We start from the raw sequence: 24,638 nt of genomic DNA on the forward strand, positions 1-24,638 counted from the left end.
TTGTAGAAAATACTCAAATCTCATTTATTTGCCATAAGAAGGAGGTATCACAAATACTAACCTCTGAAAAGGCAAAAAGAAAAGTCTCTGACTTGAGTTTAAAAACATCCAAAAATCCAAGACAGGTTCACTTCTGCCTTGCTATCCATTTCTCTACCCAATGAATGGAATTTACCTCTGTTCTATGTGGATCCATACTTCCATGTTAATTTTGGTTTTAACATGTCAATCTATGAACCATATTTTCTCCATGAACACTCTAATTACTGAAGACAAGATTGACCCCCATGGTCTTCATACATTTGAATAATAGCGATCTCGGTTCTGAAAGTCTCGATGGGCATGCTTTGCATCACTCTTGCTGTGTGGTATCCTTCCAAAAGGCTCATGGTCATTAAAGCAGGATTCAAAAACTTCATCGACAGCTTTCTGAGCATCTTCTTTGCTAACTTTTCTAACAGCCAGAATGGAGCGAAGAGCTCTGTCTCGGACACAAGTCTAAGAAAAACAAGAAAGCTTATTCAGAAAACAAAGTAGCATTTTATACAAAGCAATTCAAAAGAAATATTCTCTGGAATGATATCAAAATAAAAGGACCCTTAAAATTTTCTCAGGGCATTTTGAGCCCAGGACCTATTTATAAAAACTCCCTCATTTAGAAGTCCTTTTATAATCAGACAAAAAGGCAGCATGACAGAGTGAAGAGAGAGCATCTCTCCCAACCAGGAGGAGTCAGGTCCTGCTCTGTAACTGTGGGCACCGGGAAGGTCACAACATCTGAGCAACTCTTAAGACCATGAGCCACAAAAAAGAGAAGGTGCTGATGTGTACTTGGAGGAGTTTCCCCACCCTAAAGTTCCCCCAAAGAAATCATAGGGTTCCCTATACCAATACATTTCTAATCACACCAAGAGGCACACTCTACTACAAAGTTTCAGTTAAAATATTCAATATGCAAACAATCCACAGAAAATCCAGGGTAAATATTTTTCAAAAGATAGTTAGGTGAACATCATGTGAAGCAACTTCTGTTCCTCAAGCTACTCTCCTCAATTCTTTTGCTGATTAATCCCTCAGGTAGGATTTATGGGAGAAGAGTTACATGGAAAAAAACCAAAGCATAAAGAAGTTCTGAGATGAAGATGAGTTCACAAAACTGGTCTCAGTTTTATCAGTAGAGTTAAGATGTGAGGTGCTTACATGAGAGGGTGATGGTGGAGAGATATAAAAAGCTTGAAAGTCAGCCAAAGAGCTTTTTTTTCTGATATCTTATGAACTTAATGTTGACAAGAATATCATGCCCTAACACACAGAAAATATCATAAATTTTCATATTCTTTAAAAAAGTTACCACATGAGCTTGAAAAATTAGGGAATAATCTCTGTCTAAACATAAAACTCTGTTCTTATTCAAATGATCCATCTAACAGTGGACCTTTATTAAGTAATAGTCAACAAAAAGATATTAGATCTCATCAGTTTTGAGCTTTATATATAGTGCTACCATTCTAATTCTTGGTGAGTTTTTAAAGATTTCTAACCCATGAGAATTTTTTTTTCTTTCAATCCAACAGGTCCCTCAAAAAGCTACCATCTCAACTTGATCTGAGAAATTATCCTGTTATCTTCTTGATATGTCCCTCTCCATTATCCTCGAGTCATTATCAACTTTAATTCTTCAAGCAATAGCCTTCCATGACTCAGGCAATCCACCACTACCACAAGACTGCTTCAATACTTAAAAAGATCTGTGAGTTCACCAGTATGGATATTCCTTCCAGAGATGCAACCTGAAATTCATCCTATGTAATCCTTGTCTAAGTCCTCCCAAAAATTCACAACAGGACATCCACCTGACATGCTGAGATCCTGCCTCAGATAGGTAATGCAGTGCATATAATGCTGGAACCAAAATCAGCAAAACCAAAGTTAAATCTGGACTGAGACACTTATTAGCTGTGTGACCCTGGGCAAATTACCTCTGGGCGTCTTAAGTTTCCTCAGCTGTAAAATGAAGCGATTAGCACCCACCTTACAGTATTATTGTGAGGATCTAATGAGATAATATAGATGATACTTAATAAAAGTTAGTTCCCTTTCCTGCCTCATATTCTTCTGACAATTCAAGAAAACCAGTGGGACATGTAGGGGGTCCACTGAATACCTCACGTTCTTGACATGTGACAGTCCTCTCACATGCTACCATATCCTTTTTCCCCCAAAAGTTCACCTCTACTTTTCTTTCCTTCCCTCCCACTTTCTTCTTGTAAATAATGCATTAGAAAGCAAACTTGGGAAAGGAACCATTCTGACCTTTCTATCTTCAACTCTTTAGCATAGGCCTAGCATACATTAGGTATTTTGCTGTTGTTGCTTAGTTATTTCAGTCATGTCCAACTCTTCATGAACTTTTTGGGGTTTTTTTGGGCAAAGATATTGGAATGATTTGCCATTTCCTTCTCGTTTTACAGATGAGGAAACTGAGGCAAACAGGACTCAGTGGCTTGCCTGGGGTCCTAGAACTAGGAAGTGTCTGAGGCTGGACGGGAAGTCAGATATTCTGACTCCAAGGCCAGCTCTCTGTTCACTGCACAGATCGCTTCCTTAATAGCTGGTTATTGCCTTGCTTTGTTGTTGGCTTAACTGATCCTTCCAACTGCTAGCATCCTCCCTAACTACCTGGTATTCATCCTGTATAGACTTACAGATGTATTTGTGGTATCCTTTATGAGAATGTAAAATCTCTCAAAGTTTGAATTGCTTCATTCTTTGCATGTGTATCCCCAGTGCCCAGGGTAGAGTAGACAATTAATACTTGTTGACTGCTTATTTTCTATTTGTGGCAGCCTCCTCACATCCATCATGCACCTGTTCACTGCTCTGAGTAATACTAATTTTTAACTCACAATCATATGTTTAGCACCAGTACAATACGTGTTTTTGTTTGTTTTTAAATAAATGTTTTTGTTGCTGGGAGAAATTTAGCATCATTAAGGTTCCTTCTTAGTATTTTCCTGAAGGCAATATAGGCCAGGCCTCCTATTTATTTAGGAGAATAATTTCTGATTTACATTTTCTGTTGGAATAATAATGATATTTATATAATGCTTTAAGATATGCAAAGCATTTTGTTATTTAATTTAATCTTCACAATGACCTTGTATAGTAAATGCTATTATCACAAAGTCGCACAGCTAGAAACCAGACTTGAATTCAGGTCTTCCTGATCCCAAGCACAACAGACTATCAGCTGTCAAGCTCTAAATATTGTCCATCTTTCTGCATTTCATAATCTAGAGAAAAAAGCACTCTTAGTTTTTTCATGCATAGGTCATTAAGCCAAACTCTTAGGTCTACTCCAAGAAGTTCTAAAGACTGTTGAGACTGATGCAAGCACAGAATGCCATCTGCAAAAAGGAGCATCTGCAAATCTTCACCATAACTAAATGACCTCTTCAACTTGTATTTCCTCCATGAATATTTATCTCCCTATTTTATTACTCACCTGATATTAATGATCAGTGTCACCAAAGGTTATCCCTGTTATTTAGTTCAAAGAATCTTTAAATTTGATGTGTAAATGGGATGGCCCTTAAATGCTTTTTTATAGTCAACAAACCCTAAGCAGTGGGACTGTGGACTATCTACATTTTTCAGTTAATTGTAAGATGATTATGTGGTCTACAATGGAATATCACTGCAAAAGCCAGTTTTCTAATAACATCATCAAGGATGCCCAAAAGAGTTATGTAAATTACTTTTCTAAAAAATTATATGCATGGAAAAAGAAGTTTCATGGCTCAGCAGTTAATAAAATTTTCTCAGTTTTTTTTTTTTTTTGTAATGATTTTCCCCATATCTTTGTGGTCTCTCTCCCCCTTTAGATATTCTGAAAATCAACAAATCCCTCAGCACCCTTACCATGAGCAGGGTCCTACAGCACTGAACTATACAGCAGTAAAAATAAATATGGATTAGAAATCTCCTACATTTAGTATGGTATAGTGAAAAGTCAGTCAAAAAGCATTTACATGCTTACTTCATGCCAAGTACTGTGCTAAGCACTGGGGAAATAAAGAAATGCAAAAACTTGCCCACAAGACATTGGATAAGATGAGATGAGATGAGAAAGATGATGACAGTGATAAAAGCATTTATATAATATGACCATGCATCTGTCCATTGCCCTGAGTAATACTAAAATTTTTTTTAAACTCGGTCATACACCAGCACCAGTAGAATGTTCGTGTTTTTGATTTTTTAATACATCTTCATTGTTAGGGAAAATTTAGGGTCATTACAGTTCCCTCTTAGTACTTTTTTGAAGGCAATATATCCAGGCTTCCTATTTCTTTCTAGGAATAATTTCCTGTCTACATTTTTCTATCAAAAATATGTATGCTCTTAGCAGTGGGATCCCAGGCAAGTCACTTAACCACAAATGTTAAACATACAGAAAAAAAAAAGCAGCAGTATTATATAATGCTTTAACATTTACACTCTTCACAACAAACCTGAAGGGTAGGTACTATTATTATAATAGTTTATATTTTGCAGATGAGAAAACTGAAGCTGAAAAGTTGTGAGTTGCTCTGTTACACAGCTATATTGGATTTGGAGTTCAAAGTAGCTGAGCCAAGATATGAATTCAGGTGATCTCGATTTAGAATCCAGCATACTATCTATTGCACTATCTAGCTGCCCTCGACTCAGAACATTAGAATTCAAATTCCAACTCTATTTCTTATTAGTCGTGTTAGCATGGTCAAATCACAGAGTCTCTTTTAAAAAGTTTTTGCATAAACAAAAACAATGCAGCCAAGCTGGGGGAAAAATTACAGCCAGTTTTTCTGATAAAGACTTCATTTATAATATATATAGAGACCAAGTCAAATTTGTAAGAATACAAGTCATTCTCCAATTGATAAATGGTCAATGGATATGAACAGAATTTTCAGATGAAGAAATTAAAGCTATTTCTAGACATATGAAAAGATGCTTTAAGTCACTCCTGATTAGAAAAAAGCCAAATTAAGACAACTCTGAGATACTACTTTATATCTCAGATTGGCTAAGATGACAAGAAAAAAGAATGATCAATGTTGAGAGAATGTGGAAAAAATGGCACCCTGATGCACTGTTAGTGGAGTTGTGAAATGACCCAATCATCCTGGAGAGCAATTTGAAACTATGCCCAAAGGAGTATAAAGTTATGCATACCTTTTGTTCCAGGAGTGCCACTTACTGGGTCTGTAGCCCAAGGGGGAAAAAAAAAAATCACAAAAAGAGGTAACAATACCCACATCTATAAAGAAAGATGTTTGCAGAAACACCTTTTGTGGTGGCAAGGAACTGGAAATTGAGTGAATGCCCATCAGCTGGGAATTAGCTGAATAAGTTATGGTATAAGAATGTAATGGAATATTACTCTATAAGAAATGATGAGCAAGCTGATTTCAGAAAAGCCTGGAAAGATTTATATGAATTGATGTTGAATGGACAGAACCAAAAGAACATCGTACACAGTAACAACAAGATTATGTGATAATTAACTATGATGGACTTGGTTCTTCTCAGCAATGATCTGATGCAGGACAATTCCAATAGACTTGGGATGTTAACTCTACATCCAGAGAGAGAATTATGGAAACTGAATGTGGATTGAAGCATACTATTTTCACTTTTTTTTTTGTTTGTTTATTTGTTTGCTTGCTTTTTCTTTATCATGTTTTTTTTTCTCCCTTTTGGTCTGATTTGTCTTATACAATATGACAAATATGGAAATATGTTCAAAAGGATTGTACTTGTTGAACCTACATCAGCTTGCTTGTTGTCTTGGGAAGAAGGAAGATAAAGGAGGAACAAAAATCTGGAAAACAAAATCTTACAAAAATGAATATTGGAAACTGTCTATTTGAAAAATAAAATATTATTGAGGGGAAAAAAAAGGGGGGAGGGGGGAATGATAATATTACCCAATCTACCTCAAAAGGTTATTGAGGAAAAAGCACTTTATAAGCTGAAGATTACTGTATAAACTATGATCACCTCCATTCTACACAGGCAATTTTATCACTAATCTTCATAGCACAGAATACGACATACATACTTATCTCTGACACTGATAAATAGCTATTTGCCCAGAGCTAAGAGTATAACCTTAGCTAATGGGTATTCAAGGGCTTAAAGAAAAAATAAGAATGAAACATTTGTGTTTTACTCCGAGGCTGTCAGACACTTTCCTTCTTTAAAGTTCTCTTCCTCAAAAATTTAAATAGAATATTTCTAAATTCACATGTATGTGTATAGTCTCTTCATTGTAACTGTAATAATTTTATTAGTATTACCTAATAATTTTTCTGTAATCTTCATTTGAAAAACAAATTTCATATGAAAAAAGTATTAATTTTTCAAACTTTTCAATACAAACATCATTTCTTAATTTGATTAAATTAGACCTGATTTTAGAGTGATAAAAATAATCTTCTGGAAATGTCTTCCCTGATAGCTTTCCAAAGCATTAACTGCTTTCTATTCACTGGTACCTGGGAAGTTTCCTGGTCTCTCACTTCTGAGTGCCATCGAAACCTTTTTTTTTCACAAAACAATCCAAAAAAAAGGATTTGTTAGTAAAAGCAACAGGTTATGAAAATAATCCTGTAGTATCTAGAATTCTAAATAAAAATTTTGCTAAGTAAGTAGCTGGGGATCATACAGGAATATAAAGAAAAAGACACATTCCATCTTCAAGGAATGTCTTAATTACTGAGCACTAAGTAATAAATGAATTGACCGTATTCATTTTCCCTTCTCCCATCAAATCTGACCAAGTGAGAAGGGCCCCCCCCCCTTCCCCTCTCCAATCTTTCTATGAAATTTCTGGTATTACAGAAAAAGTGTGGAAAAGTATCTTAAAAGCTATTGTTTATAGTAACCGACATTTATATCACAAAGTCGGCAAAATATTTTGCATACCTTTATTACAATTGAGATTCACAGCATCTCTATGACATGAAAACTAAATAGTATCTGCAGATGAAATGAGGCTTGGAGAGATTACATAACTTGTCAGAGTCACACAGCTCAAGTTTCAAAAGCAAAATTTGAAGCTGGTTTTCCCGAGGTCAAACTCAGAAACCATTGCTCCATAAGGTAGCACAGAAGTAATAAATGTTCCTAACCCAGGCCCTTTCTATTGGGATGAGGTCGTCCCTGTTTGACAAGCTTGCTTCCCAGCATGTCAACATGTCCTAAGTAGTGGCTGGGGGACAGGCACTGGGCTGAGCAGAGCAGACGCAAGTTTAAAGGAAGACAGTCCCTGGCCTTGAACTTATATCCCAGCACCAGGAGACCACCCACTGGGGAATGGAGACAAAGGGAGGGAGGAGAATGCACGGAAAAGCACATATCCCAAAGCAGCATTAAGAAGTAGGATGCAACAACATACCAAGGGTTTTTTCATACACCATGTATGAGAAATTCTTTTGGATTATAGTATGATCTACTCCCCATTTCTCCTATGAAACAAGATCACCTATTTTCCAGCTCCCGGAATCTAAGTCTGTTTCAAATCTTGCAGATCAAAGTGTAACTTGAGTAATTTTGGAAAGCAACCCGGACACGGGATGCACAACAGTCTGAGAATTCATTTGGTCACTCCAGGATAGAATCCATTCCACCTTCCAAATTTATTACACTAATGACTTTAAAATATTGAAGCCTGGATGGGTCTCATTTTATTAGCAAGCTGGCTATTGGTTTCATCATACTGGGGATCTTGGAAAGCAGGATAATAGATATGTAATTGTGATTCCCTTTAGAGAATGCACATTAACATTTCTATTCAATTAGACCATTCTTTCACTAACTGTCTTGTCTAAACCTAGACATCTATAAAAGAAATACATTTCCTCCCAGTCCATAAATTTTTCAGCCTCTCCTAATAGCCATTAAAAGCAAAATTTACTTTGCTTACAGTTCTTCTACCAATGTATTTATATATGCTTCTTTTACTCTTCTGTTAAGGTTCTCAAACCTCACTCATTAAATGTGCTTAACCACTTTTTTTAATCCTATTCTTTCCAGTGGCAACACTATAGAAGGAATCTGTTTTGTTTCTTACCTGATGGTGCTGTTTTAATCCAAAATTAAATCGTATCATTTCATTGGGAAGTGAGCAGTCTCCACTGAGGTTAGCAGCTCGTACCTAAGACAAAGATAGAAGGTAATTAAAAGCAATGCTCATGCTGCCTATCTTATATCTTTAAGATACCATCTGTTCAAAAAAAATTAGTTGAATAACTGTACAAAATCATTCCATTTTTTCCAACAAAAAATACAAGATGTCTCAATAGTGTTCAAGTTGTTTTAAGATATCAAAGATTGACTCTGCACTAAGATTTTAGGAATACTATATATGTAAAATTTTAAAGAATTCAAGATAAAGCATATCTGCATAATAAGTCCTTGAGAAAAAAATCAGGAGTTATTCTGAGTAAAAAGGTGGTGGACTACCAGCGCAGAGTACTACGCACACGGTGACATGTGGTCTCTGTGACAGTTTGTTTTACTTAGCTTTTCTTTCTGGTTACAGTGGAGGGCTGTTATGCTGGGCGGAAAAGTAGGGGTATAAAACACAAATATCATCAGGTTTCATGGCTTCTCCAACAGAGGCCACAGATACTCTCACTGGAGACTCTAGATGTCCTTAGAAGCAACAGAATCTTGAAGTGACAGTTTAACTGTCATTCTGTGAGGACAAAGCAAAAGGGCAAAAGATGGCCAAAGTGCCTAAGCACAGCTGGAGCTGGTCCAGTTAGGATGGTGAAGCAATATGGCACTGATCTTGTCAAACCTATATGTAAGCTAGAGCTGCAAGCAGCAACTGATCTTGGATTACAGTGTGGGTTTTTCCCCACTTCTCCTATGAAAAGAGTTGTCTGTGAAAGAAACAGAGTTTAATTGTCATTCTGATTATCATTCAGCCGTTTAAAGTCCTCTCTTACTCTCTGTGATCCCATTTGGGGTTTTCTTGGTAGTGAGTGGTAATGGGAAAAATGATTTTTCCAATTTATGAAATAAGAAAATATTTAATATTTAATCAACTTGGTTTGGAGCTCAGAGCTAATTATTTAAAGAAAAATGTAATGTTTGTAATGTGGAAATATCAGAAAATAATCTTTTAATTTAAAACCTAGGATAAGAATATTACTACAGATGAATATGGTTGAACCAAAAACTCATGCTACAAACCATTTTTTCTTTTAAAGAATGAGGAAAAAAAAGAAAATATGTAACCATAAGTGGATCTATATGCTGCCAAACACCCAGAGAAAGTGGAAAATTCACTCAAACATGCAGTCACCTTGCCCATCATGTTATTTCTTCATTTATTTGGTATTTAAAAGATTTTTTTCCTTTCAAGAAGAATTTTGTAGTCATTAAAGACTCACACAATTTCCTATATATTGATAGGCTTCATAACTCAAATTTCACATTACAATGAAGTATGGCCAGTTAAGTATGCTTCATTCACTTGTTTATATTTATTTAAATTTGTTTGCTTTTTTATTTACACATATCATTTGTATGTGAGTAAAACAGTTACCCTCTTCTGAATGATTATGGTTCTCATTTGAATTCTTGCTGTATTTCAGGGATTGATGTAATTTGAAGTGTCGTCCAGAAACAGAACATCAGGAAAACCTTCTCTCTGATCGGTATTAATTAGGCTTCTTCCCTGATAGTGACAAAAACCTTTAGGAAGGATACTTTTTCCTATTTTATGTTATATAAATCACCCAATATCAAAGTTCTCTCCATCTATCGGAAAGTGCTATTTCTAAATTTTATTCTAGGATCTTATTTACATAGCCAATTATCTGCTAAAAGCAAAAGTGAGGCCTCAAATTGCTGAAATGTAAACCCAAACACTCCAAGAAACTACCAAGAAAGCATTCAGAGATCTTGAAGTGATGAATGTGGTTGATACTGCAGCATCTAATATGCTTGAGGTTGCATAAACCACATCTTTAGGGCAAACATCTTCAGAAAACCAAAAAAAGCCCTGGCTTTTGTTTTTAAAGCACCTAGTTCTTGTACCACAGATCTTTTTAAATTTTGTTTTTAAACAACAGAAATCTTTTTTTTTCCTCCCACTTTCCTAGAACACCCCACTTCATGGCAGGAGAGAGGAGACACCGAAATCTTTTTAACAAACATGCAGTCAAGTAAAAAAAATTCCTCACTGGCAATGCCCCAAAAATATATTTCTCATTCTGCAGCTCCTTTCCTCTTGATCTAGAGGTAAGGAGCATGCTTCATTATTGGTCCTGGAATCAACAATAATCAATGCAATGATCAGAGATTTTATAGTTTTCAAATTTATTTGTTTTTACAGTGTTGTTTTACAATTACTTTAAAAAATGGTATCTCAAACCCCTAAGTAAGATATGACATTCCTGTTCCATACTCTTATCTCAGAACCACTTCCCCAAGCTAAATTAGGTTAAAAAAAAAAAAAACCAGTTCTTCCAGCATAAGGAATCAAGGACACTCCCCAAATGACTTAAGAATTTGCTTGGTTGGACAGTTCAGGCACATATGTCTGCAGGGATGCAGAGTAAACCCTAAATAATTCTAATAAATAAATGAAAACGGTTTAAATTATTCACACAGATGCAATAACCACTAGACCTTATGATATTTGCTCAACACAAGCAAAATGGCCTACTACTTGTTATTTTTACAGCAACACAGCTTCATTACTCAAGAGAAGTTTAAAGCATTTAACATATTTTAACTTGCTAAGCAGGCATTAATTCTCACAACACCCAAGGGAGGCAAATATTTAACAAGTTTTCACAAAGGTTTCAGTCTCTTCTCCAAATAACATGGCTTATAATTAAATGTATTTGGGGCTGCATATTAATTTTAACTGAAATATAGAAAGCAAGATCCATGGCTATATGTAAATTTGTGAGATCCTGAAATCATTTTAACATTAAAACTAGCTCTTGTTTAATTGTACCCTTGAGATGCATATGTATCTGCATGTATATATGTATCTACATATAAGAATAACCTATATAAGCTCATTTACATTATCACATTGGATAAAAAGAAAGTATAATGGGCAATCAGAACCAGAAGATCAACATTATGATTGGGATGCTAAACAGACCAACTCAGGTTGCACTCATTTAACTGGTTCAGATCATTACCATTGATTCCAAGAATGTATTGACTGATCAGTCCAAAAAATATAAAAAAAGTTTTATATTTCATACCAATATAGTTTTCATACCAATATAGAAAGTGCACATATAATGCATAAATGAAATTTTTATCAATGTGTGGTCAGAACAATGTTAGTTGGGTTATCTGCTCCTGTATATAAATCCATGCATGTCTTTAGCTACAAATCAAAGTGCTCAATAAATGCCACTTTTATTGGCCCTACTTCCAACACAAAGAAAGATGACTAAATGTTTATTTCTGAAAAAATTAGAATACCCTGTTTTCCCCACATAATAAACCAATAATTTTTTGCATTGAGATTTAATCATTGTCACCATCTAATTCTCTGGTTATGCTTGAAATAGAATTAAAAACTATTCTGAGATATATGCTGAAATTCAACATCTGTTTAAATGATATTTATAACATAATTAGCCCAAAGACCAAAAGAGCAGAACATGTGCTTATTAAATAAAAATTAAATGAGAAAAAATTAGTGATCTACATTATAACTTGAATAATATATGAGTATTATGAAAGGTCTCATACTTAAAACTAAAGTCAGAAATTAAATTGACCAGACAAAAAAAGGTGTGCTTACCTCTGAACAGGCTAAATGTTTGACATTAGCAAACCAGTCGACGTGAGCACGACAATGATCAAATGCATGGATTAGTTCATGAGTGACCACTCGGTTCATGTGAGCTTGATTATGGATATTATTCTGACACAAAACTATCTATAGAATATAAGATTAAAAGGACAAGAATTAATTTTTATTTCATTTGATCTGCCTGCACTATTCTTCATTCCCAGATTCCAATTCCTTCCATCCCTTCCTCTATACACAGAACATAGCTGTGGTATGGCTGAATCAACTTTCTAACTCACATGAATGAAATCATACATCACTTTTGAGCTGCTCACAAATTAGCTTTGAAATAAAAACAAATTTAATTTGTCTTCCAAGCAAAATAGTCAGATTTCCTCAACCACAAAGTATACTTGCCTTAAGCGAAACCCAATCACCCCCAACTGACACAATAAATGCCCATTCCCTAGATTAGATCCATGCTATTCATGATGCTACTCACTACCACCTGATATACACACCAACTACTAACATTTTTTAAAAACTTAATGTGATTTATTTTTAAATGTATGTTAAACTTAATAGCAATATGTTAAACTTAATAGCAATCAATGAATATAAACAAGAATTTTAATTGATTATGCATATGAACAGTTCTACTACTCTGCATATTATGCATGTGCACAGTTCTTTTAATTTGTTGCTTTTTTTTAAAGACCACTGTCTATTGTTTAAGACCCATTCTGAGTGTCTTATCACTTCCACAGAAGTCCCCAACGTGGTTTCAGACCACTTTAGGCTCTGCCTTCTCCTTCTTCTGAGAACCTCAAGCCTGAACCACCCAATTCAGCTCACCTTGTCTCCTCTAATACAGCCAACACTGATTAAGTGCCTTTTGTGTGCAGAGGACAAAAAAACAGGGACCGTGCTCATCTCAATTTTTTTTTTGCCTCCTCCCCAGCATGAAGCACAGTGCTAAGAGTATATATAGCAATGAAATCAATACATTCCTGACCAACATTAAGATTCTATTTCATTCACTTTCCAGCTCACCAGTTTCAAGTAAGGGACAGAAGGCCCATGATAGTTCGAGGAGCTAAAGAAAAGGTAAAGAGTCCAAGAGATGAGTTCCTGATGCTAAGGTCACAACTAGAACCCACTTGGGGCTTCAGGCCTTTGAAAGTAAGAATCACACTGAAACAACTGTGTTCCTGTCACAGTATAGCGAGCAGGGGAGCAGTGTAGCTGCCTGGTGATGGGAGGTACACCACTACCTATAAAGTGAAGTAAAATCAAATATTTTTGTGAAAAATAGTCCCGTCTATATCACTCGAGAATATGAGACACTATAATTTAGAAATGCCACAAAAGACAAAATTCCTAATTTTGTACATCATATTCCCCCTTAACAATGTCATCTCCCAACCTCGTCTCCACAGTCTACTCATGTCTAAACACTTTCACAGTGACCTCAGTTTCCCTCTCTATAGCTCGTGCCCTGCCATCATCTGCAGGCACTTCAGCACCATGCTGCCAATTCTCTTCCTGGGCCTTTTCTCTGTCCCCCATGTATCCTTGACTCTCACCATTGACCTCCTGGATTTTTAAGTCCCAACTTAAATCCCACCTTACAGAGGACGCCTTTCCCAAGACCTCTTAAGTGCAGAGCGTTAAGAGTCCCCTCCTTTAGCCATTTCCTATCTATCCTGTGTAGAGTTTGCTTTGCATTTTATTTGCTTGAGTGCTATCTCTCCCAAGGTCCTGAAGGCAGACTGTTCTGCCTTTTTGTATGTAACCACATCCATGCATATATTCATTCAGCAAACATTTATGAAGCCCCTACTGTATCCTAGACACTAGCTCAGGTGGCCATACAAAGAAGGAAAAAATCCTCCCCTTACATTTTAAAGGGAGAAAAAAAGCATCTGTAGAAGCCCAGAATAAAAACAGAATGACGACAATTAAGTACCAGGGAGTTAGAGGAGGGAATAAGGAAAGGCTTCCTGTTAAAACAGGAGCCTGAGTGGTGAGAAGGAAGAGCCAAGGAGATGAAGGGAAGAGGGAGCACATTCCAGATATGAGGGACAGCCAGAAGCAAAGTATGGAGAAGAATACATGTTTCCGGAGTCCTGGCCAACAGAGTCCTTTTCTCACTTTGGAGAGTCCTCCTGAAGCTACTGAGCTCCAAGGCCCAACCTTTCTCGAGCTCCCAAACTGCCTCTCTGTGCCATCACAAGGGGTCGCCTGACTGCCACCCTCCCACTCCCCAAGGTGCTGCCATCTTCCATAGCTGACTGCACCCCTTTCTCAGACATTTCTCCAGCATCAGCCAATGCTGCCACCTCCAGGGAGTTCTGCCATTGACCCACCTTGTACTTCTTCATCCAAGATGTCTAACTCCAACTCCCTCTCCTTTATCCTCTACGTCTCCCATTCCTTTACTTACACCAAGCTTGGGCTCCACTTTCATTATGTTTTCCAGTCTTTAAATCCTTCTCATTCTCCCATGCCATTATCCCCTTTCTGCCTACACTCACTTTCCTACCCATTAACTGGCACCCCAGAATCCTTTTATCCCTCTGACTTTCTGCTATCAGGCAAATCACCACTAAAGAACCAAGCCCTTTCTCACCATTTCCTTTGTTCCTGCTCCCAGGATAACAAACATTGCTGGGGAATTCACAAAATAACTTTCAGTGCATCCACTATAAATATAGACACCCCTCCCAAAATAGAGCCCCTCATTAGCTGAAGCCTCACAGTAGCTCAGCAGTACTTTCATTCCCAAGCCTATTTACTATCCTTTTCCCCTCAGTGGTTGTTCTAAACCCATTTTATGCTCCACAGGTTCCCAACTCCATATTCACCCTCCCTAGTCACAGATTCATCTCCTACTCTTCTGAGAAAAAGACTTAAGCTGAACACCTCCAATTTCCCTCCTCCTCATCCTCAAAATTTCTATCTTCTCTAATTTTTTCTGTCTTTCTTCCAGTCTTAGAAGTATCCTTCCCAAACCTTCCAAAACTTTGTTGTACCAATCAGTCCTGCTTTCTGTTGCAGCTATGATCTCTTCCCCAACTACCAGCTACTTACCTACCATTTATATGACCTTATCACTTCTCTCCTCAAGCTTCCCCTGGACTCTGCTACCATCTCCCCCATCTTTTTACCACCAAACTTTTAGAAAGCTTAGTTCTATTACCTCTACTAAAATCATTATTTCCAAATTTGTGGGATTTATTCTTTTTCTGACAGCTGCCCTGGAAAAGGGTTCTGAGTTTATGCTAGTCCTTGAACCTGATTTTAAATGCCATTCAATTCAATATAGATTTAGCATGCCACAAGAAGGTATTGGGGAGGGCCAGAGAGAATGAAACTTGATTCTGGTTGGGTCATCACAATGACTGAATTTGAGGCAATTTTCCAGCCTTGAATTTCAGCATTGATTTCTGAAAGGTCATGCAAATATTTTTTGCAATTGCTTCTCCCACATCCTAAAATCTGTTATTGTAATTTGATCTAATGTGCTTCTGTATTAGATGTCCAATTAATTGTGCAATTCCTAAGAAGTAGACTTACTCTAGGAAATAAAATTATTTTTTGACAAAATCATTACCTTCTTTAACTCACAATCCAATCACTTCTTAACGTATTCTGAATCTGTTCTGCTGAAACTATTATCTTGAAGTTTACTATTGACCCCAAATCGCCAAGTTCAATGGGCTAGATATATTTCCCACATTCTTTGATCTCTCTATAATATCTAATTATAAGAACAAATCTTCATATAGGAATACTTCAAAGATTATCAAATATTTAAATAGCTGACACTGGTACTTTTTCCACCTTCCCCAGCTTCTGTGACAACACTGACCCCAACTGACTTTACTTCTTTCCTTTCCAATCCCTGCTTCTCTGCTTCCTACTAAGGCTGCCCTTCTTCCTTTTACCTCCAAATGCAGGTGTTCCCCAAGATTTGGCCTTTGCATTCCTCTTTTTACCCTCTATTTGTTTTTCTCTATTTCCAACCCTGTAAATTATGCCCCAACTCTCCCCACTACATTCACTCTCCAGATCTCACCTGTCCATCTCAGAATTAAAGAATCTCAGCAATGCAAGCGAAGTCAAGTATCATCAAATTCGATCCATATTTTAATAGGAACCCACTCTATAACATTCCCAACAAGCAACCATACAGCATCTGACGAGACCCAGTGATAGGGAAATGGTTCCCTCCCAAGATAGCTCATTCTATTCTGGGAAAATTCTAACTGTTAAAAGTTTTCCCTTAAGTAGAGTCAAAATCTACCCTCCACATCTGCCACTCATCTGAAACTGCAACCCGTTTCTAAGTTCCCATTCCACATTTCTTACTTTCCCCCTTCATACAGATAAAGATCCTGAGGCAAACAGAAGTCAAATGTCTTGCCCAGGGTCACACAGTTTCTCACCATGTATGGATAGATTTGAACTCAGACTCCTAACTTTCTACCCCCAACATTCTACCCCCTACACTACCACGCTGTCAACCACAGACCCCTTTTATAAGGTTTGTGAGTGATCTGTCCATGATAACACAGTTTAAAAATTTCACAAGCAGATCTGAACCATGTTTTTTCCAGACTCCAAATTCAATTCTCCACAACCCCACACTGCCTAGGTCCCTATTTCTAGATATGAATGCGGTACAATGGAAATCAGGAGACTTGAGTTCTAGTGCTGATTCTGCCAGTGACCTTCTGTGCATCCTTGAGTAAAACAAGTCACTAAGAGATCTGTGCCTCAATTTCCACATCTGAAAAATGAGGGGCAGGATATGATGACCTCTCCAATACTCAATGATTCATGGTCACCATGCTAGTGCAGGCCCCCATTTCTTCTGATCTAGACTAGATCAATAACCTCTTAAGGAAATCTGGTAGTCTGGCAGAGCCCTGACACACAGGAAGACATGAGTTTAAATTCTCCTTCATTTATTATCCTTATGACCCTAAGTCACTTATGCTTTTTGATCCTCTGTTTCTTCATTTGTAAAATAGAAATAATAGTGTGTACCTCCCAGAGTTGTTTTGAAGATCAAATAATATGTGAATTTTCCTCTATTCAGACTCTTCCCCCTCTAATTTATCTGTCCCAAAGAATAACACACATCATTTCACTTGCCACCTCAAAAACTTTCCATGGTTCCCATCACCAGCCAAAAGTCATTCCCTCGGAGACAGTCAACAAACATTTAAATAAATAACATTATGAAAGAAATGTGCTCCTTAACAGAACATTCCAAGAAATCTAAGATATAGGTCTACCCTTTTCAAACTTCATTTCTTATTATTTCCTTATACTGCAGTCAAATTGGACAAATTGGACCCCCAAAATCCCATGCTTTTCTGCCTCTACCTTTTTTTTAATTCACAAGATTCCCTTTCCTTGAGATTCTGTACCCCCAAATTCATCTATTAAAATCCTACCCATGCTATAAGGGTCAATGGAAACAGAGCCTCCTCCAGGAAGCCCCCAAGCTATAAGTGTCATATCTTTCCTCTAAACTGCTTCAGCACTGTGTATCTCCCACAGGGCCCTTACATGCTCTATCCTACACAGCAATTACATATGTACTAATAATTTCCTTTATTAGATTGTAAGATCCTCAAAAACTGTGGTGGGTAGTATCCTTTATAAGACTCACAGTGTCACAGACACACACAAAGAAGTGTTCATTAAATATTTCCTGACTGAAAACAATCCAGCAATTAACTCTTACCTGGGATGTGGCTGAATCAAAACCTCCGCTGACGTTTCCATTACAATCTTCACAAGAAAAATGTCTCTCTCTGTAAACAGTGCTAAAAGGAAAGAATATATGAATTAAAAGAAAGGCCACCTAACAATAGTATACTGGGGGGAGGGAGGCAGGATGTGAGCGTACAATCCGGCCCATGATTGGAGCTGAAATGGGAAGGGACTCTGAACAGAGTGGAAGAGATGATTTCAGGGGTGTGATTCTCACTAGTCACCACAAGATGGCCCCCATGATAAAGCCAGCTAAAGATCTAGTTAAGGGAGTCTTAAATTTTCTAAGCTATGCCCTTGGCAGGCTGGCGAGGCTAGCCTTCTAGCCTTTCTCAGACTAAGGACTTTAATGTATAAAATAAAATAAAAACAGTATTATGAAAGAAACCAATTATACTGAAATGGAGTTATAAAAATATTTTTTATAAAAACAAATTCATGGACCCCAGATTAAAAACCCCTGATCTTAATTGTAAATTGTTTTCCCTTACAACCAGCAAGGAGGCTATAGTTCAGAATTATCTAGATAATCTAGAATAGGATTTTAAATGTTCTCTATGTCAGATATGATGGGTAGGCAGGTCAGGAGTTCATAAATAAATCAGAAGACCGGCAGAGAGCCAGCATGTAGAAAAGCCTCTTCCAACTCTATAATTCTGAGACTGTAAGATGATCACATCTGTGTGTCATATTTAAAGGGACATATAGTAGCATAAATATGTGGCGTTTATTTATGTGACATATGGTGAGAAATCTCAAGTAAATCTTAAGATTAAGCTTTTTGGAGCTGAGATGTAAAACCGCACTTAGAAAAGATCTGCTTACCAACCAGAACGCTTCATAGCATCCAGCAGAAGCTTGACAAATGGACCTAGAATGATATGGAGTCAATTATACTAAGTTTAAAAATGCAACAAGTAGAATTACCAAAAAACAGTACATAATGTTATAAAAAACTAAATTATTTATAATTGCTAACTTCACAGACCATATAGAATTAAAAAATAGGAAAAAACCTAAGCAGCTCCCTAGTCCAAACCACATTTATGGATATGAATCCCCTGGATAGAATAATTGACCAAGTGGTCACTTAACTTTGCAAGTGCCACCAAGAAATGGAAGTCTGCCCCTCCTCACTGTACTTTTAGATCATCCTAATTATTGGAAGTTTCTCCTTACTTCAAGTCCATTATTTGCCTTTTCTACCCATTTCAGCCTAGTTCTGCCTGGGGGATCATCAGGACAGAGGTAATGCTGCCTCTTTCACATGACAGCCCACATGGTATTCAAACACAGTGCTGCCTTAAAATAAGTGAGGAATGAAAATTTTAAGAATACAAATCATCAACACAAGTGCTTATTTAAGTAAAACATTGATATCAATGGCAAACTTATCTCCAGCAAGAATCCTGAGCAGAACCAGGTGTACTTTTACGTTAGTTTGCAATCAAAATAATCAAAGGTCTTAAGACTTTACTGAGCATGGCATGATTCGCGTGTTTGGCAACAAAAAAAAAGGCCAAGCACGTGATATGGCTGCTAAAAAGCTAATGCTTGCAGGAATAACACTTCATAAAAACAGAGTTCAGGATCCAAATCAAGGGCTGAAATAGTTCCATTATGCTTTATAACAGTCACGCCACATGAGCAGCTCTGTGTCCAGTTTAAAGCAGCTCACTGGCAAAGTAGAATGTCCAAAGGACAGCTGAGACAGTTAAGGAAAGTAGGGATTTTAATCTTTCTAAAGAAAAATGAGAATTTAGAGAACTGCTATCTTGTGATGACCGCCTCATTTGTCAAATATGTGATGAGTTGCCATGTAGGAGTTAAGTGGATGGTCTGTGTTGCTCCAGAGGTTAAAGCAGAAGATATCACATAGCATTCTTACAGGAAAAAAAAAAAAATGGAGAGATGTGGATTAAGCCATTTATGTCCCAAAAGAGGAATGTGATCCCCAAGGTGAGAAGGTACAAAGATGAGCTGTATACCACCGTCCTCCCCGTGACCAGTCATGGGCTCATCTACACACAATTATTCCCCTTCCCACATTTGGGGCCCTCAGATCCATACACTGAGAGCAGCCACACACACACAATTGCCCAAGCTCCCTAGGCCTCAGCTGCAGCAGCATCAGATATCTCTTAGTTGTGGGCTCTATGCTCAAAGGCTTTGGTCAGTGAGTAATGCCCACAAATACACTTTTCATGAGCAAGCATGGATGGGTTGTAATTGTATTACTTTTTCTCCTAAATAGATTCCTCTTCCAAATTTCCCTATTTCTATTAAGGGCACCAACATCCTTCCAGTATCCCAGGAACACCTGTATTATCCTTGAGTCCTCATTCTTCCAAAGCCCACATATCTAAGTTGCAGCTCACTCTGCTTATGCTTATGTCTACTTCCATAATATCACAAGTTTTCTCCTCTCCACCCATATACCCCCTACCCTAATTACTAATAAGCCCAGATTTTTGCTCTAACCTCCTCATTGGCCTTTACTGCCATCTCAGCTATCTACTCCCCCACCAATAATCTCCAGTGGCTTTCAATTGACTCTAAGATCCAATGCTATTTCATTTTGATCTTATCCTTTTCAAATTCCAATTCTGTGAAGTCTTACAATATATGTTGTTAGTAGTTTGGAAGAAAATTTTTATGATTTATAAATGAGTGGTGTATATGTATGTGTGTGTGTGTGTATATATATATATCACATATATTAATTTATAAATTACATAAATTCTAAATTATATCTGCACTGAAGTTGCAGATCAAAAAAAAATTTTAGCATGTGATCAAAAGTTTGGAGACAACTGGATTAGATAATAGTACAATTAAACAGATTTGGAACTGGTTGAAGGATTAAACCTAAAGAGTAATTATTAATGGTTCAATGTCAACCTAGAAGGAGGTTTCCAACACAGTAATCCAGGGATCTATTTGCCCCCATGCTGTTTAATGTTTTTAATCAATGACTTGAATAAGAGGATCTATGACATGTTCATAGAATTTGCAAAAGACATACAGCTCAGAGGGAAAACAAACACACTGGATGCCAGGCAGGATCCACAAGGATTTTAAGAGACTAGAATGTTGGACTGAAACTCACACAATGAAATCCAACAGGGAGAAATGGAAAAACTTAACACTTTGGTTCAAAAAAATTCACCTTTATGAGAAAACAAGGTTGGGTTGCTGTTTGTCTGAAAACGTTCTGAGATCTGGTGGGCTCCTAGCTCAGTGCACATTAGCATGACAGCCAAAAAGCTCTAATGTCTCTAAAGCCTAACTACCAGAAAAGAAGTAATAGAACCTCAGCACTCTGTTCTGGTCAGAGCACATCTACAGTACAGTCGCACCGTTTAAGTAGGGTCTTAATAATCTGGAAACTATCAGAGAACACAATCAGGAGAAATCATACCATAGAAGGATCAGTGGGAAAAAGTGGGGATGGTTAGCCTAGAAGAAACTCAGAGGAGACACATCAGCTGCCTTCAAACATGTAAAGGGTAACCTTGTGGAAGAGGAATTTGACTTGCTGCATTTGACAGAACCAGAAGCAATAACCAGAAATTGAGGCAAATTCAGATCTGATGTCAGAAAAAAGTTCCAGGCAATAAGAGCTATTCAAAAATACAATGAGATGCACAGCACAATATGCAATCAGTATGAAGGGATTTGGGTTTAAATCTTTGTTCGCCTCTTACTCTCTATGGGAACTTGGACAAATTTCTTAATCTCTCTTTTGAATTCAGTTTCCTTATCTATGAAATAAGGAAATCAGATTAGACTTCTGAGGTCCCGTCTGGCTTTAAATCTAAAATTCAGGAGGTCAAATGTTCCATTCACTAGACATCTTCAGTCAGAAACTGGATGAACACTTGATGAGTATGTTCTAGTGAAGATCCCTTTCTGGGTATGAGTTAAACTAGATGGCTACTAATGACCCTCCCACTTCAATATTCTGGGATAAGGGGAGAGCTGGATGGGGCAGTGGATGGAGCACTTGCTCTGAAGCCTCAAATCCAGTCTCAAATACTTAACACTTAATAGCTTTGTGACCTTGGACAAGTCATTTAACCCCAACTGTCCCACCCCGCTCTTTCTCACTCACACACATACATACACAAATTCTGGTGTAAGTTACAGGTTCAATATAGAGAAGTTCCTAATACTTCCAAAAATATTTGCTATACAAAAATGTAATAGGCTCTATCACTAAGAAATGTTCCAGCAGGATGATATTGTAGACATTTTTTCCCACAATGCTTGGGGAGGAGGAGAGGAGGGGGAAGGTCACTTAGAACAGATGACCTCTGAGGACCTTTCTAGGAAATTATGCCAAGAAAGTGACTTAAAATACCCAGTTATTGTTATTATTGAGTCATTTCAGTTGTGTCCAATTCTTCTGAGGACCTTTCTAGGAAATTATGCCAAGAAAGTGACTTAAAATACCCAGTTATTGTTATTATTGAGTCATTTCAGTTGTGTCCAATTCTTTGTGACACTAGGGGTTTTCTTGGCAAAGTAAGTGGTTTGACTTTTTCTTTTCCAGTCCATTTTACAGATGAGGAAATTGAGGCAAACAGGATGAAGTGACTTGCCAGGGTCACACAGCAATTATGTACCTAAATCTGGCTTTGAACTCAGGAAAATAAGTTTTCCAGATTCCAAGCCAAGTGCTCTATTCACTGTGCCAACTACCCTTTAATCAAGAAATCTTGTTATATACCTCAAAGAGGGCAAAAATATATACACTAGCATATTCATAGTATCACCTTTTCTGGTTAAAAAAAAAAAAAAAAAAGAACCAGGAAACAAAGTGGCTACCTTGATGGGACATAACTAATGACTAAACAAAGTATAGGACAGGAATGTAATGGAACATTACAGCACTGTGAGAAACAATGAATATGATAACTACAAAGAAGCATGTGAAATAAGGCAAAGTGAGGTAAACGGATATATGATGACTTTAATAATCACGTAAATGGAACAAAGAGCAAAACAAAAGTGAGTGTTTTAAAATGTAATGACCAAATTTGGCCCCAAAGAAAAGAAAACTCTCCTTCCATATGTGGCAAACACCAAACCTCATATTTGGTTTTGTGGCTTTATTTTTAATTAATTTTTTTTAGGTACCATGTTTTTAATTTTTTTTTCCTTCTACTAGGAGAAAGGAAAGTAGCATGGGGGTGAGAAAAAATAAAAACAAATACACATAGGCCAAAAAAAAAAAAAAAAATCCTGTATTGGTAACTTCCAAAAATGCATTTCATTCTATCAAAATAATCTCTCAGCTGTCTATTAAGAGATGAGAAGCAATCTTCAACATCAGTCCTCTGGAATCATGCATTAAATCTGAGTTTTTTAAGCTTTTCAAAAAAAAGAAAGGAAGAAAAAGAAAACTCTCCTTCCTTTCTTTTCTTCTTTTTATGGGGGAGGGAAGCGGGAGAAAATTTCATGTGTCCAATTGGGTTAATATTTTTCCCCTCCTTTTTACTCTATTACAATGTCCAGCTGTTAAAAATGTGGATCCCAATAGCATATGGAACCTCATAACTGAATGTGGGGGGTGCAAAATTATGACTATTACTAAACATTTGATTTGTATATTTATAATATATAATCTAAAATATCCCAGGTCACGTAAAAATTTCTCAGGCAAAAGAGTTGCAAGTGAAAAGTTCAAGAAACATTGAAATAGTTCATTCTTTTGGAGGGAAGAGTGCAAAGGATTATGTTGGGAAGAATAGGTGACGAAACACAAAAGATACCAATAATTTTTACAAGTGAATGACTCTCATGGGCAGCTAGATGGCGCAGTGGATAGAGCACTAACCCTGAAGTCAGGAAAAGTTCAAATCTAATCTCATACACTTAATACTTCCTAGATGTGTGACCCTGGGCAAGTCACTTAACCCCAATTGCCTCAGCAAAAAAAAAAAAAAAAAAAAAAGTGAATGACTCTCCTCCCCAGTCCCTAACTAATCTTAGATCTCAGGAACTAGAAGCAATCTAATATAGTGAAAAAAGTTGACCTTGGATTGATGAGAATTGGTTTCCAATCTTGGCTCTGACACTTATTAGCTGTGTGATCTTGGATAAGTCACTTAACCACGGCCTGCCTCAGTTCCCTCGTCTGTAAAATGAGGATACTAACAGCTCCTACGTCAGGCTGTAGGTGTGAGGATTAAATGAGATAACCCTATGGCATGTAGTACAATATCTGCCACATAAACGTTAACTATTATTATTGTATATTACTACTACCACCCCCGGCCTGGACGGGCCTAGCTTAGACCCAAGGGCATAGGTTTAGGACAGGCAAAAGGAAGCTCAAAACGCCTGCGCCTGCGCCTGCGCCGTCCCCATCCTTACTCCCCTTACCCCCGCAGCGCCCCGCCTGCCGACCACCGCGTCCCCGCCAGACTCCCGGACCGCCCTTCCACCCCGTTGGCTTTGACCTCTATGGGCCCGCCCCCCGCCGGGCCGCCTACTTCGATCTATAGCCTTGAGGAGCATTAGCCGGCATTTCTGATTGTGGGTGCAGAAGCTGGTGGCCAGGAAGCTCCGCTTGGGCTTGCCCTCCGAGAAGCGCTCGGGGAAGACCTGGTAGGAGAACTGCTGCTGCTGCTCCCGCTCCCGCTCCCGCTCCCGCTGCGTTTCCGCGTCCGCGCCCTCCATTCGCACCCCGGCCTCGCGGCTGCGGCCCAGGCAGCACTAGCTGCTCCCACCCGCCGAGCACCTGACCAAGGGGAAGGGGGAAAAGGTTACGCCAGCTAACCAAGGCGACCACCCCCTTCCTTCCCGGCCGAGCTCCCGGGCCCTACCAGGCGGGACAACCTGAACTCGGGCTCCGCCCTTGGACGCTCACGTGGCTCCCGAAGTCCCGCCCTGGGAGGGGCCATCTGCTAGGGGGCGGGGCGTGGAGTGCCCTCCCACATTCCCCGGAATGGGTGGAACTTGGGAGAGAATTGGTTTTTGGTTTGGGGATATGTTATGAAATACACGTATG

At 37.9% G+C, this 24,638-nt stretch overlaps 1 protein-coding gene across 1 annotated transcript; it reads right to left on the reverse strand.

The window, feature by feature from the left end:
* ATP23 (ATP23 metallopeptidase and ATP synthase assembly factor homolog) lies at positions 1-24,638 on the reverse strand. Its single transcript, XM_052000656.1, has 6 exons — positions 24,121-24,638; positions 18,446-18,491; positions 17,592-17,673; positions 11,840-11,977; positions 8,123-8,206; positions 1-498 (listed from the first exon to the last, which is right to left on the reverse strand). Exons 1-6 carry the CDS (start codon positions 24,305-24,307, stop codon positions 295-297), a joined length of 741 nt encoding a protein of 246 aa, XP_051856616.1. The 5' UTR covers positions 24,308-24,638; the 3' UTR covers positions 1-294.

The sequence above is a fragment of the Antechinus flavipes genome, chromosome 5, assembly GCF_016432865.1.
Source record: "Antechinus flavipes isolate AdamAnt ecotype Samford, QLD, Australia chromosome 5, AdamAnt_v2, whole genome shotgun sequence".
Lineage (NCBI taxonomy): Eukaryota > Metazoa > Chordata > Mammalia > Dasyuromorphia > Dasyuridae > Antechinus > Antechinus flavipes.